At 38.4% G+C, this 14524-nt stretch overlaps 1 protein-coding gene across 1 annotated transcript in view; it reads left to right on the top strand.

The window, feature by feature from the left end:
- The first annotated feature begins 11397 nt into the window (after nt 1–11397).
- Nucleotides 11398–14524, top strand: part of LOC113440199 (solute carrier family 9 member C1-like) — a 97855-nt gene continuing 94728 nt past the window's right edge. The window contains exon 1 of the mRNA XM_087928612.1: nt 11398–11581. Within this exon, the coding sequence (XP_087784738.1) occupies nt 11398–11581 (184 nt within the window). The remainder of the gene's footprint in view (nt 11582–14524) is intronic.

Genomic DNA, 14524 nt, shown 5'->3' on the forward strand with positions numbered 1-14524 from the left:
GGATCCTCAGCCTGTGGTACAGCCGAAAATCCAGAAGGAACAGAAATCGGGATTGGAGTTGAGGGATGATATAAAGGGGAAGGTTTCACAAGGGAAACCTCACGCTTTTATGCCACTGCCCTCCGGGACATTTGAGAAGTGGCTATTGCCAGCGCTGTCTCTATTAACAGTGGCAGCAGCGGTGAGAACCGTGGAAGTTATGGAGGCAGCTCCCTCACCCGAGAAGCAGCTAAAACGCTTCCACGGTTCCCGCCACTGCTGCCTCTGCTATTGGAGATGGCGCTGGCAAGAGAGGGACAGCTGCAGCTTGGCCTGGGCACTTGGAATGCAGGAACGGACTGCGCACCAGGACTTTTGCAAACTTGCAGAGCCTGAGGCTGGAGCACCAAGGGTAGCAGCAGCAGAGACGCTTGCTTGGCTCTTCTCATGCCCACCCAGCCACTCAGGATTAAACCAAAACACAGCGCATGGCGCTCACAGGTACCTCAAAATCTTTTTTTCCCTGTTGTTACGGGGACGGGGGGAAAGCGGGAGTGACTCAGACGCTGTTGTTGGAGATGGCATTGGTGCGCGAGGGGGGGGGGAAAGAAATTAATTCACCTCCGAAAAGATGTCCTAGCTGTTTTTTCGGGGCTCAGAAAAAAAATAAGGCCCGGCCTTATTTTGTGAGAAACACGGTAGATGTTTAATTAGTAAAAAAGTGTTTGATGAATTACAGTTAGCAGTAGAAGAACTGCCCAAACCTATGCGTTTTGAACAAGTGGACAGTTCATTATTAGGTGGGAGGCCTGCTACAATAATGACAATCCCTATCAAACTAGAGATAGGGAGTGATTGGGAGTCTTTACAATTTATTGTAGTACCACAGATGAGGGAGGCAGTAATTTTAGGTCTAGTATGGTTAGACAAATAGAAGCCCACGATATGGTGGGAAGACGGTTTTAGGAAGTTACGAATTGCAGTTGGCCCTATGTCCCCTCCATATGTAAATAATAGGGAAGTTGTAACAGCTATAGACGATTCTGAAGAACTACGTTATCCAGAGGAATATAAAGACCTGGCAGATGTGTTTAGTGAAAAGGAGTGTGAAACATTACCACCACACAGAACTGATTGCGCCATTGATTTAATTCCTGGAGCAAAGTTTCCAAAACCAAGAATGTATGCCATGACTCCAAAAGAGATGGAGGAAATGAGACAATATATAGATAAAAATTTGGTGCGTGGATTTATTCAACCCGGGAAATCACATATAGCTGCCCCTGTTTTATTTCGCAAGAAAAAAGATGGTGGATTACGTCTTTGTGTTGATTTCCGTGGGCTCAATGCTATTTGTATAGACAATGTATATCCTTTACCGCTAATCAACGATTTGTTAGCAACGTTAGCAACTGGCAGATATTTTATGAAATTGGACTTACGAGAAGCCTACTATTGAGTTCGAATACGAGAGGGGGATCAATGGAAAACTACTTTTAATTGCCCCCTTGGAGGTTTTCAGTTTAATGTTATGCCATTTGGGTTGCAAGGGGCACCCGCTGTCTTCATGCAACTTATAAATGAAGTATTACAGGAACATTTATATCATGGCATTCTAGTATATTTAAATTATATTTTAATTTATACAAAAACAATGGAGGAACAGGTGGCCTTAGTGAGGAAAGTCCTGAAAAAATTACTTGACACCAAGTTATTTGTGAAACTTTTGAAATGCGAGTTTCACTGTACGTCGTTGGATTATTTGGGGTACAGAATATCCAATAAAGGAATTACAAGAGGCTATAAAAATGGATGTATGGATAAAAACAAATAATACTGCCTGTTTAGATAAAGATGGGCTGTATTGGAGAGGGGATAAAATATATGTTCCATCAAATTGTAGGAAAAAAATATTATTCCAATGTCATGATGTAAGGCAGGCTGGACACTTTCGATTTTTAAAAACACTACATTTGGTAAGGCAGCAGTTTTGGTGGCCACATATGAGATCAGACATTGAACAGTACATTAAAGAATGCCACATTTGTGCTACTACAAAACCTCGAGCAGGAAAACCTTTAGGACCATTACAAACTGTATCGGATCCAAACTGGCCATGGCAAGATATAGCCATGGACTTTATTGTGGAGTTGCCCAGCAGTAATGGATATACAGTAATCTGAACTATTATAGACTTGTTTTCAAAACAAGCCTACTTTATACCATGTAAAGGATTATCTTCGGCAACAAAATTAGCCAACCTGTTTATAAAACATGTATATAGACTACATGGCACACCCAGGAGGATAATTTTGGATAGAGGTGTGCAATTCACAGCACGATTTTGGAGAGCGTTTGTACGCCTTTTAGGATGCTCTCAAGGTCTTAGCTCTGCATACCATCCCAGCACCAATGGTGCTTCTAATGTGATGATTGAAAGGTATTTGAGATCATATACAACCTACCAACAGTGAGAATGGGCTGATTTACTTCCATTTGCTGAAGTAGCATATAATAATGCTATACATGAAAGCAGAGGATATAGCCCATTTCAGGTAGTAAATGGGATAGAATTTGTGACAATCCCTGGTTTACAATGTGATGAACAACAATCCATAAGTGTCCAAATGTGGTCAAAAAAAGTTCAGGATAGTTGGGATAAAGTAAAAGAGACTCTCAATAAAACAGCACTAGAATATAAACAACAAGCCGACAAGAAAATAAGGGAGTATAAAGCATTCAAACCTGGACACTATGTTTACCTATCAACTAAATATATAAAATTACACCTAAATAGTCGAAAATTGGGACTAAAATATATTGGACCTTTCCAAATTATGAAAGTGATAAACCCCGTAACTGTAAAAATTGCCACCACAGTTACATTGAATACATCCTGTATTTCATGCTAGTTTACTGAAGCCTGTAGAACACATTGGTATACCTCAACTTGAGAAATCTGTAATAGCTAAAGATGTAACCCATGCTGAAATTGATAAAATTCTAGATTTGCGGATATGTAGAAAAGTATTACAATACTTAGTGAGATGGAAAGGATATCCTGAAACAGAGGCAACCTGGGTGAAAGTAGCAGATGTGTGTGCAAGTAGACTGATAAGGCAATTCCATACCAAATATCCTGATAAACCTGGATCACAAGTAGAGAAATAATTAGTGATATAATGTATATTGTTTTATAGACTGGTTCCTGGTAGAGAGGGATGCATGTCGCGACTATGCAACACACATGTTTGAATCAAAGCCACAGCAACCTGAAGGATGGCATTCGTCTTCATCAGAATAAACTCTGTATCTTAATAATATGCGCGGTCTATGTAAAATGTTATGAGGTGAAGCTCTACGCATTTACCACGATTCATGTGATTGAGTTCATATGAATAATTATTAATAACGGTAATCATGGGTAATATGGGTAATCAGGGGTAATGAAGGGTAATGAGGAGAAATTATAAATATCGAATCCCAGGAAACTCGGGTTAGATCCAACTTTATTTTGTTTGCTTAGCTATTATCTCGGACTCCATGCAGAGGAAAGAATAAACAATAAGCTTTTGTGTTACCAAATACTGAAGCAAAGAGTGTCTTATTTTCTCCCTGCATTTGTGCCAAAGAGTAGCTGGGAGCATTCCTGTCAAACAGACAACAAATGGTCAAAATTGGGAGCGTCCTATCAAATTCTGTACCTGTCAACAGTGGTGTCCCCCAAGGCAGTGTTCTAGGACCAACTCTTTCCATACCCTACATAAATGACCCTGTGAACATATCAAGAGCAACTGTGTTCTCTTCGCTGATGATGTAAAGCTATTCAACACCACAGACAATACTGCTACCGTTCAAAAAGACCTTGATTATGTATCAGAATGGTCAAACAAATGGCAACTTCAAATCTCAACGAATAAATGCTCTGTCCTACATATTGGCAAAAAAAATCAGAAAATAAAATGCAGGCTGAATAGTCAAGACCTTGTTGATGATCCAAACTCTGTCAAGGATCTTGGAGTACTCATCTCTAATAATCTAAGTACTAGAACCCACTGTAACTACATAGCCAAAAAGGCATTAAGTGTTGTTAATCTAATCTTATGTAGCTTTTTATCTGGTAATATTACACTAATAACTAGAGCATACAAAACATTTGCTAGACCAATACTCGAATACAGCTCATCAGTCTGGAACCCACATTACATATCTGATATTAACACAGTTGACAAAGTCCAGAAATATTTCACAAGAAGAGTTCTCCACTCCTCTACTCGTTGCAGAATACCTGATGCCACCAGACTCGAAATTCTAGACCTAGAAAACCTAGAATTACGTTGCCTTCGGTCCGATCTAAGTATAGTATATAAAATCATACATTGCAATGTCTTACCTGTCAATGAATACTTCAGCTTCAACCATAACAACACAAGAGCAAACAATAGATACAAACTCAAGGTTAATCGCACCAAACTTGATTGTAGGAAATACAACTTCAGCAACAGAGTGGTCAATGTCTGAAATACTCTACCTGACACTGTGGTTTTTTTCCCCAAACCCAAAAACTTTAACCCTAGACTGTCTACTATTGTCTTTGCCCCTTTCCTAAGAGGTCTGAGGGGGCATGCATAAGCGCACTAATGTGCCTACCGTCCTTGTCCTATTGTTTCTTTTATATATATTTTTTATTTTTCTTATATGTATCCTTGTATTCATAGCTATGTTTTTACTAATACCTATTATCTTGTAAGCAATTGACAAATAAAAATAGATAAATAAAATAAAATAGTGATGTGTACTTTCACAATGACACTTGTACATCAACATTTATCATGATAAAATTCCTCCTACATTTCTGTTTTGTTCTATGTGTTTATTGCTTTCTTACAAGAAAGACATGAAGAAACTGATTCCATCTCAACTACTGGCAAGTTTTATGTGCCACAGTGGTGGATTTTAAAATGTTTTCCTACCAGTTCGGTGTCAGTGTGTGCTTTGTGTACGCACAGAGTTTTCAAACCACCTTCTGCTGCAAGCCCAGTGTGTAAAACAGCTGACATGCGGCAAATCAGCTGTGCCGTGTGAAGCAGCTGAGGTTGAAAGCAGAAAATAAAGGTCATTATAGAGCTGGGGCAGTTGGGAGGGCCCAGCAGCTGATCGACAGACTGAATAGGTTCGTTCACAGATGATTGTCTGAGCTACCAGTTTGGATGAACCGGGCCAAACCGATAACATACCACCACTGATCTGCCATCTCCTTAATATAAATAAATAGAATCAAGCTTTTCCTTGCTCTAGCTATGTTCAGTTCTGAAATATTAATAGAAATGCTATCATTGCATTTCTTCAATGCAACCTCAAATGCTTCAGTTGCAGAAATTCCCAGGCTAACCAAACAAGGAACAAAGATGACATTAAATTCAAAGTAATTTTAAAGCAAAAGAATAGAAATATTATACTGACTAGATTAAAACTAAACTACAAAGAACTCATTAGGTCTTTAATCATAAATCAAATTTAGAGCCATGTACATTTCCTGGCCTTGCACAAATGCCAAGACTACAATGATTAAGTAATAGCAAACTTGGAGAGAAGCTTTTAAATTGTCAGATGTGAAAATTCAGATGCATATATGAAGAGTTCAGTTAGATATTTTGTTCATGCCTAGAATAAAGGAATCTTCTCAGACTGGAAGTTTGCACTTGGGCCTGACTAGATAAAGTTCAACAGTGGGGACTGGACTTTGGCTTCTTTGATTATGTAGAGGTTCCAGATTAATTCCCTGTTTGACCATCCCAGTCTCTTTCCAATATGAATACTATAGGGCTATAATACTGGGCAAAATTATAATTTAGGAAATGTATATAGAAGGAAATGATTATTTAACAAAAACAGAATACAGTAGAATTCTATTATATACCATTTAATTTGAATATATCACAGAATATTTTGCTATAATTATATCAAACCACACTTTTATCCAAGAAGTTCAAAGCCATTTCCTAACTTTAAATTGTAAATTAGGATCAGAACTTCATTTTGGTATGGATTATAACCTAGATTTGTAATACTATATCTAAATCCAGTATTACTGTATTGAAAGCACCGTAGTATCAATAAAGTAATAACAATTATGCCACTTTGTAAAGAAAATATTTCCTTGCCTTTGTCTCCAGTTTTAGATTTTTGTTTAATGTTACAGGAACTTATTTGAACTTTTTGTTTGCTGCTATCTGGGGTTTGTTTTTATGACCTAGACTGAGTCATTTTCTGTACCTTTTAGATTTGCGAAGAGGACATTTGCATTTTTTTATTAAAAATAGAATTACATTCAGCAATAATCTCAGAAAAATAGACATATGGGTGTAAAGATATAGTTAGATGCAAAAACCAGGTGCGAGTTGACAACCAGGATATTTGAAGAAATTATTCTGGAACCATTAGTGTGACTGTTCAAAAACCTGGGGAAGTCCTAGAGATCACAAAATCTTGATTACTCAAGCACTTATATGCTGAAACATAATGGTGTAATAGGCATTATAAATTTTTGTTCTCTGAAACTCTTTGAAGCTCCTTCAGTCATATTACTGAGATTTCCTGGCACTTTTATTTCAACTCATTATTGTGTATCCATTTAGGGATTTTAGTCAAGGTATTTTGGGGATAAGACATGATGCTAAGATGCTGTGGCCCTGCCATTTACAGTCTTCTAATGTCCTGGATGTATTTTATTTTTTATTATATAGTATTTATTCCATATATCATTTATATTTATACTAATTACAGAGCTCTTTTATCTTTGTTCATTTTGTCACCTTTGTGAGAACAATTGAAATCTTTTTAATCAGAACAGAAAAAATGATGGAAAAACATGAAAATGGATGGTAATAACAGAACACTCATTTTCCTAGTATTTCCAAAGCCTTTGCTATGTTTTCTTATTATCCAATCCTGTCTAATGGAGTGGGAAGAGGACATGAGTAGCCTCAGATCTGAATAATTTACTTTTTACCTCACAGTGAGTCAAACTGAGGTAAATATTAAAATACTTACTGAAGAAGTGTCTGTTTTCTTTTCCTAGCCACACATCTGATTTCAGCTACTATAAAAGTAGTTTGTGCAGTGTCAGTAATTTAACAATATATCGTTGTTGTACCCTGTTCAGTTTCATCACCGGTAGAATACTTCAAATGGACAATTATACCTATGAAAGGTTTTAACGGTGATTTGATTCCCAACCCTCCAATACTGAATTGATTTTTATGTCTCACAACTATAGACTAAAAAGGGGAAAGGACATATTAAGAGAGAGCGCATATTATTCCAATTCCTTATTCAATATTGGAAATCTAAAGCAAAGCTAAATCGTTTTTGGGTTCGACTGTGGATGTTCTTTTGTGGCAGGCCTGAAAAAAATCCTAAAAAGAATAATTCATCATAATGATTGCCTATTTCAGTATGGATCGCTATGGATATAGCTTATATGCTTAAGACCGCTTGCTATTTTGAATGATTTGTTTTTCCAGTTTATTCTAATGTTCCCATTTTTTATCTAATTCAGATACTGCTTTAAACCAATATTTCTTTAACTATGGTTTACTGAATAATTTTCAATTGGATTTATGTAACACACTGCAGTAAGATAGATAGATAGAAGATAGAATTCTTTATTGGCCAAGTGTGATTGGACACATAAGGAATTTGTCTTGGTGCAAATGCTCTTAGTATACATAAAAGATACATTTGTCAAGAGTCAAGAATCATAAGGTACAACACTTAATAATAGTTGTAGGGTACAATAAGCAATCAAATCATACTAGGAAACAGTCAATATAGATTGTAAAGATACAAGCTACAAAGTTAGAGTCATACAGTCACAAGTGGGAGGGGATGGGTGATAAGGAAAGATGCAATTAATAGTAATAGTAGTGCAGACTTTGTAAATAGTTGGACAGTGTTGAAGGAATTATTCGTTTAGCAGAGTGATGGCGTTTGGGAAAAACTGTTCTTGTGTCTAGTTGTTCTGGTGTGAAGTGCTCTATAGCATCGTTTTGAGGGTAGGAGTTGAAACAGTTTATGTCCAGGATGTGAGGGGTCTGTAAATATTTTCACAGCCCTCTTTTGGACTCGTGCAGTATACAGGTCCTTGATTGAAGGCAGGTTGGTAGTAATTTTTTTTTTCCTAATTACTCTCTGGAGTTTGTGTCTGTCCTGTTGGGTTGCAGAACCAAACCAGACAGTTATAGAGGTGCAGATGATAGACTCAATAATTCCTCTGTAGTACTGTATCAACAGCTCCTTGGGCAGTTTGAGCTTTCTGAGTTGGCACAGAAAGAACATTCTTTGTAGCGTTTTTTGATGAGGTTTTTGATGTTAGGTGTCCATTTTAGGTCATGTGATATAATAGAACCTAGAAATTTGAAGGTCTCTACTGTTGATACTGTGTTGTCTAGAATTGTAAGAGGTAGTAGTATGGGAGGGTTTCTTCTAAAGTCTACCACCAATTTTATGGTTTTGAGTGTGTTCAGTTCCAGAGTGTTGTACAAGTTGTACAACCTCCTGTCTGTCTGTGGATAAACTGTGGTTTTTAAAGTGGTATATAAGTCTAAGTCCTATTGCTATAATGGTTTTACGCATATATTTACTAGGTCATAAACCATTAGGAAAATCTGATGAATGAAACTAGTCTCTAAACAACAAGCTCAATTTGGTTGAGAGAGAAGCATGATAAACAAAATAGGTAGTCCTTGAGTTATGACGACAACCGAACCAAATTTTTTGTTGTGAAGCAAGACTGGTGAATTTTGCTTCATTTCCTGACCTTTCTTGCCATAATTATTGAGAGAACCACTGCAGTTGTTAAATTAATAACACAGTTATTAAGTGAATTTGGCTTTTCCATTGACTTTGCTTGTCAGAAGGTTGCAAAAGATGATCACATGACCAGAGATACTACAACTGTCATAAATACATGCCAGTTGCCAAGCATCCAAATTTGAATCATATGACCATGGGGATGCTGCAACAGTCATAAGTTACTTATTTCAGTACCGTTTTAATTTCACACAGTCATTAAACAAATGGTTGTAAGTCATAGTACAGCTCTACATCTAGGAGGTGTACTTTAGAGATGGGAATCTGTATTATTAATTAATCCAATAAGTAGTGCACTTAAATAGAAATTCTGTAAAGGAAGTGGGCTTGAAACATGCTGGGAGAAGTATAGAAATGTATGCACAGATCATCTTTAGTTATTTTTCTTCCCATGATTCTAATGGTACTTTACTAATACGAGGCACTATGAATTTATATGTTAAACAATCAGAAGATAAACTACTTTAAAAGTTTCAGCTATGAATTTTAATGCTAAAGTTTAAGCTGGTCTTTTGTGTTTATTGTCTTTTGTGTTTTATTATGTATATTATGTTTAAAAGCATCATCATAACTCAATTGAAATGACCACTGCTGCATAGAAAGCCCTTAAATTTTATTCATGCTTCAGACTATAATAGGATCTATTACTGAATTAGAACTTTGCATTTATATGACAGACTATTTTTTTTATTTCTGCAATTTTAAATTGCTGAATGGAATCTTTTTATATCACATATCCTTAAATTGTATCCTACTCTAAAAATCAAGTTAAATCTCAATACTAATATTTCAGAAGTGACATAGTTAACCTATACATACATACATACATACATACATACATACATACATGAAATGTTTGGTTTAAGGAAAGGACTAGAATTATGAAGATCATTTTATTTTAGAATTTAATCAGAATAAAAAGACAATATAGTAAATTCCATGACATAAATTGAATATATTGTGTTTCTTTATACCAACACCTCCAAACTCGAAACTAAATATCTTTTTATCCAGACTGCTTCTATACAAAATCCCTGGAAAGTTTGGGATTATGTATATGGTTAATATGTGTTCATATGCTAACATTTAGCCATTTTCACTTGTGTGTTACACTTTAACCAACATTTATGATCTGTATTATCAAAACTGCATATGCCCATATTTTTGACTTTCCAGAATCCAAGATTTGCAGTACAATAAACTTTGTTACAAATCCTGGTTTCCTACAATCCAACTGATATAGGTTTCTTTGATATAATTAACTGTCAGATACAGTATTGTTCACTATTGATTATAAACAGGTAGACATGCTTATGATTTTGGCATTTATCAGCATATATCTGAAAAAATTAAAGACATTTCGAAACTATTAAAAATCCAGTTAATATTAATTAGAAAGTCTTAAGGAATGGATGAGCTTCAGGACTGGAAAGCTTCACAACTGGTAGATTATCCCTGTTCTTTTTTGGTGTGTACTCTACTGTATTCAATGATTTTCCTTAAATACAGGGCACTGAGTTCTAGTCAAATGAATCTTTCATCTTACATTTTTTTCTCCAGGGATTCACCACTGAAACTGCAGGCTTCTAAGGGAAAAAGTTGTAAAGTGACCAATATTATAATGTGTTTAGTTTGTCACCCAACACAGTGTATTTTAGATCTTAATTTTGTATATGAGGTATTTTGTATACCAATCAAGGGCTTTTTGGCACAAAGTTGATAGAAATATCTGTACAATTGTGCAAATTGTAATGAATTATTATTTAGCTGTAACTTTTTTCAACACATGTTGAAATACACTCCACTGAGCTGGATCTCTATAGGATACAATTTCTCTAAATAGAAGTACCAACACTTTGAAACTACTTTTAATATCTAAGCGAGAGTTTCCATCTTTTGCAAAATAAATATATTTGCTACAGCGCTACTCCTGGGAAAACTCGGTAATAAATATATTACTAGGTCCACTGTTTATTATAAAGCATCGAAATACCAGAAGTGGGGCTGACAGACATATTTCTACTTAATGCTAACAATGTGGCAGCCGGCAGCCCGTTTCAGTAAATACAGGGCTCGGAAAATATCTTTCGTGCCTTGTAAGCCAATTTATTCCTTAGAGCAAGAGTTCTCCCGCCTTCCGGCTCTTCTCAGCCGACAAGCCACGCGCTGCTGCAGACCAGACGAATTTGAATGCCAACGGCCGGCCGCGCGCTTGCTCCAGGGAGACGCCGAAACCTTTCCCTGCCTCTTGGAACGTTGGTGGCAACGCGAACTCGCCCATTGGTGTGGCGCGCGCAGTTTTGAAAAGCCCCCCCTCCGCCCGCGTCACTCTAACGGTTCTCCTGTTGGAAGGAGGCTCTTGAAAACCGATACCTGAGGGGTGGTGGTGGAAAGAGACAGAGAGAAAAGGGAGTGTATAGCGTGTGGTGATAGGGAGACTTACGGGTTTCTGAACTCCTTATTTGGCGGGAAATGCAAACTGTGCCGCCGTATGAATCTCCCGCTTTGTTGAGGGTGTGAAGTGCATATGCAGTACATGGTAGCATGAATTCCTTAAACTTGAGCATTGCTGTCACCGGCGCTTTTGCAGACGTTATTTCTCCTCGCTATGAAAGTCAGCAGGATGGCGGCAACAACGAGGAAGAGGAGTTTCATGGCAAATTTCACATCATCCATAAGGACAGACCGATAATTCTGTTGGTAATGTGTATGAGCTGCGCCTTCGGAGGTAGGAAGTCGGAGGTCTTTTCTGGGCTCTTGACGAAGCGCCCAGAAATATCCTTTAAACATAGCCTTGGGCCTCCGGATCCTAAAAAGCAATAACTGAAACTTCGGCTTGGATGTACATTGTTACAGTATGGGTTAGTTATGGTTAGTGGAAAATCCATATTTAATGGTCAATGAATAAAACACATTAATAGTCACACAAAATGTTTCATAACCTTGTGAATACCTGGATATTAATGCTTCTGTTTTGAAGGTGGAATTTTCTGCCACTTAGGGTAGGCTATATAGGTAGTTCTTGAGTTATGAGCCCAAATGAGACTAGAATTTTTATTGGGCATAACTTAATAACCCCCTTGCTTAGTAATTTTACAATCTTTTTTGCCATGGTTCTTAGCAAATCATTGCAGTTAAGTGAATCTGGCTTCCCCCATGATTGCTTGTCAGAAGCCAGCTGGGAGGGTAGCAAATAGTTATCACATGACTCCAGGATGCTATAACTATCTTAAAGACATTCTGGTTGCCAAGTGCTCAAATTTTGGTCACACGATCATGTGACTGCTATGACAGTTGTCACTTCTTTGTCTGCCATTGTAACTTTGAACAGTCACTCAATGAATGGTTGTGAGTCAAGGACTACCTGCATTGAATTAAAGTAAAGAGATGGCTATATAACACAGTTGTCAATTAAACATAGCAATTTAATATCATTAAAAAAACTGGCTTCAAACCACATTTAGGACACAGACTCTTCCACAGAGGGCTGTACTTTATTCTCTAGATTCCATGTTGGGTCAAGCTGCTGGTGTTACAACTTCAATACCGCTCAGATGAAATGCATTATCTTGGTTCCCTTCAGTCTGGATTTAGAACTTGTTTTGGCATGAAGACAAATTCCTGCTGTATAATATATAGGAAAATAACCCCCCCCCTTCCTGCTTCTCTGCAGCTTTTGTGATTGTTAATCAAGGCTGTGCAAATCCTTTGAAGGAAGTGTTTTTGAACGCACATATTTTTCCTGATGTTTGCGTAATATACCTATTTTTTGCATTCCTGCTAAGTACTCTGAATTGTCTTCTTCAACTTTATAATCTACTTCATAAACATGTAGATTCATTTCTTATTATCAAACAGTGACTACCATATTGTGTTATACAGTTTGTTAACAATGAAGAAAAAATGGTTTTCCTCCCGTGTTTTGCTCCTGCCTTATATTCTTTGCCTAAATGTCAGTAATAAGGTAAACGTTGTGTTAGGAATGGGAGAATATCCATGTTCAAACTACTACTAAGCTGGGTATCCTTGGAGCGGTTGAAACATCAGGTGTCTAGCATCTTTTCCAACTAAAACATTTTATTAAAGGATACATTTTTGTGAACTGCGGCTCATTTCATTAGAAGTTCAGAGTGCCTGAATTTATGTAGGATTTAAATGTGGGTGGGTTATGCAGATTGCACATGAGACACATGGCTGAATTGTGTTAAATGTTACATTCTTCTTTTTTTGCCATCATAGACCATTTATACCCTCCATATCAGGGATCACCAACCATTTGGACCTCAGGAACCATTAAATTCATAATTTTAAATCCCAAGGAACACTAATGTGAATCCAGTGCGCCGCTTGCTGAAGGACCTGGACTCCCAGTGATGGGATGGGGTCCTTTAGGCGCTTAGCTTGGCTGCCTGTTTCTGCAACCTTAAACACTCAAAGAGCCATTTGAACCTGTTTTCCACAGAAAACAAAATACTGGGAGCCACAAAACTTGAGTGTGCATGGCCAACTCGACGTCACTCCCACCCAGTCACATGACCCCCCCCGCCATGCCTACCCAGGTTTTCTGTTTTCTACGGGAAACGGGTATCTCTATCTCTCTTTCTCTCACTCACTCTTTCTCATCTCTCTCTCTCTTTTTCTTTCTCTGTCTCTCTCTGTGAGTGTCTCTTTGTCTGTCTGTCTCTGCCTCTTTCTCTCATTCTGATTCTCTGGTGCTCTCTGGGTTTCATGGGTGCTTCTGCCCTTTGTTGGTGCTGGACATACCTTGGTCGCTCGGGGAGACCCACGACCTGCTCTCCACCCTGAGATGCCCAACCTGACTGCAGCCGATGCTCTGCGTCGTTATGGGCTCCAGGAGGAGGAGGGGACACTGTCTCTCCCATTGTGAAGCTCGCTAAATTTAACTGTGCTGCTCAAGTTGCTGCGAGAACAGTGGGCAGGCCGTGGAGGCTCAAACAGCAGCAGTGGAGAGAAACTTCCGAGTTGGGCCAGTGGTGCGTGCAGCACCAAAAAGGGGCAGAAGAAACACCCGTGAGACCCAGCAAGAATGAAGTAAGTACAGGGACACTTCACTCTCATTCTGGAATATGGAGCGAGTCTCCATCCCCTGCCCTTACCTTCTCAGGCCAGGCGAGGAGTGACTGGGAGGAGAGGGCGAGGGGTGGGGCCAGCCACTGGTGGGCTCAGCCAACAGAGAGCCACAGCAGGGGGATGAAAGAGCCACGGGTTGCTGACACTCATTGCTTCGGCCCGTCTGTGCCGCCGCCTCCCCTGGTTACAACAGCACGATTACTTTGTTCCGACTGGTGAGGGCTATACTATTCCTTGCATGTTACACCACCTACAAAGTTGCATATTGCACGTACTACCCTCTGGCGGAGATTTGCAGCCCCACCATGAGTTGCCTGACCAGTGCCATATTCCAGAGCTCTAGTCACAGGACTGTCCCATTGGTCATCCCAGAGCAGCTCCTCTAGCTCGGTGCACTGCGGACCACCAAAATTTTCTTGTGGACCACCAGAAGTCCGCAGCCCATCAGTTGGTGACCGCTGCTCTATAGGGTCTTGGATTAGTCACTGTCATTCATTAGCATTAATTAGGATTGTTATGATAAATGCAAGGGCTAGTAAAGTCTGAAGAAAATTGCAATAAAATGACACTTAGCACAAGG

The sequence above is a fragment of the Pseudonaja textilis genome, chromosome 1 (genome assembly GCF_049901715.1).
Source record: "Pseudonaja textilis isolate UNSWEBS1 chromosome 1, rPseTex1.2, whole genome shotgun sequence".
Classification (NCBI taxonomy): domain Eukaryota; kingdom Metazoa; phylum Chordata; class Lepidosauria; order Squamata; family Elapidae; genus Pseudonaja; species Pseudonaja textilis.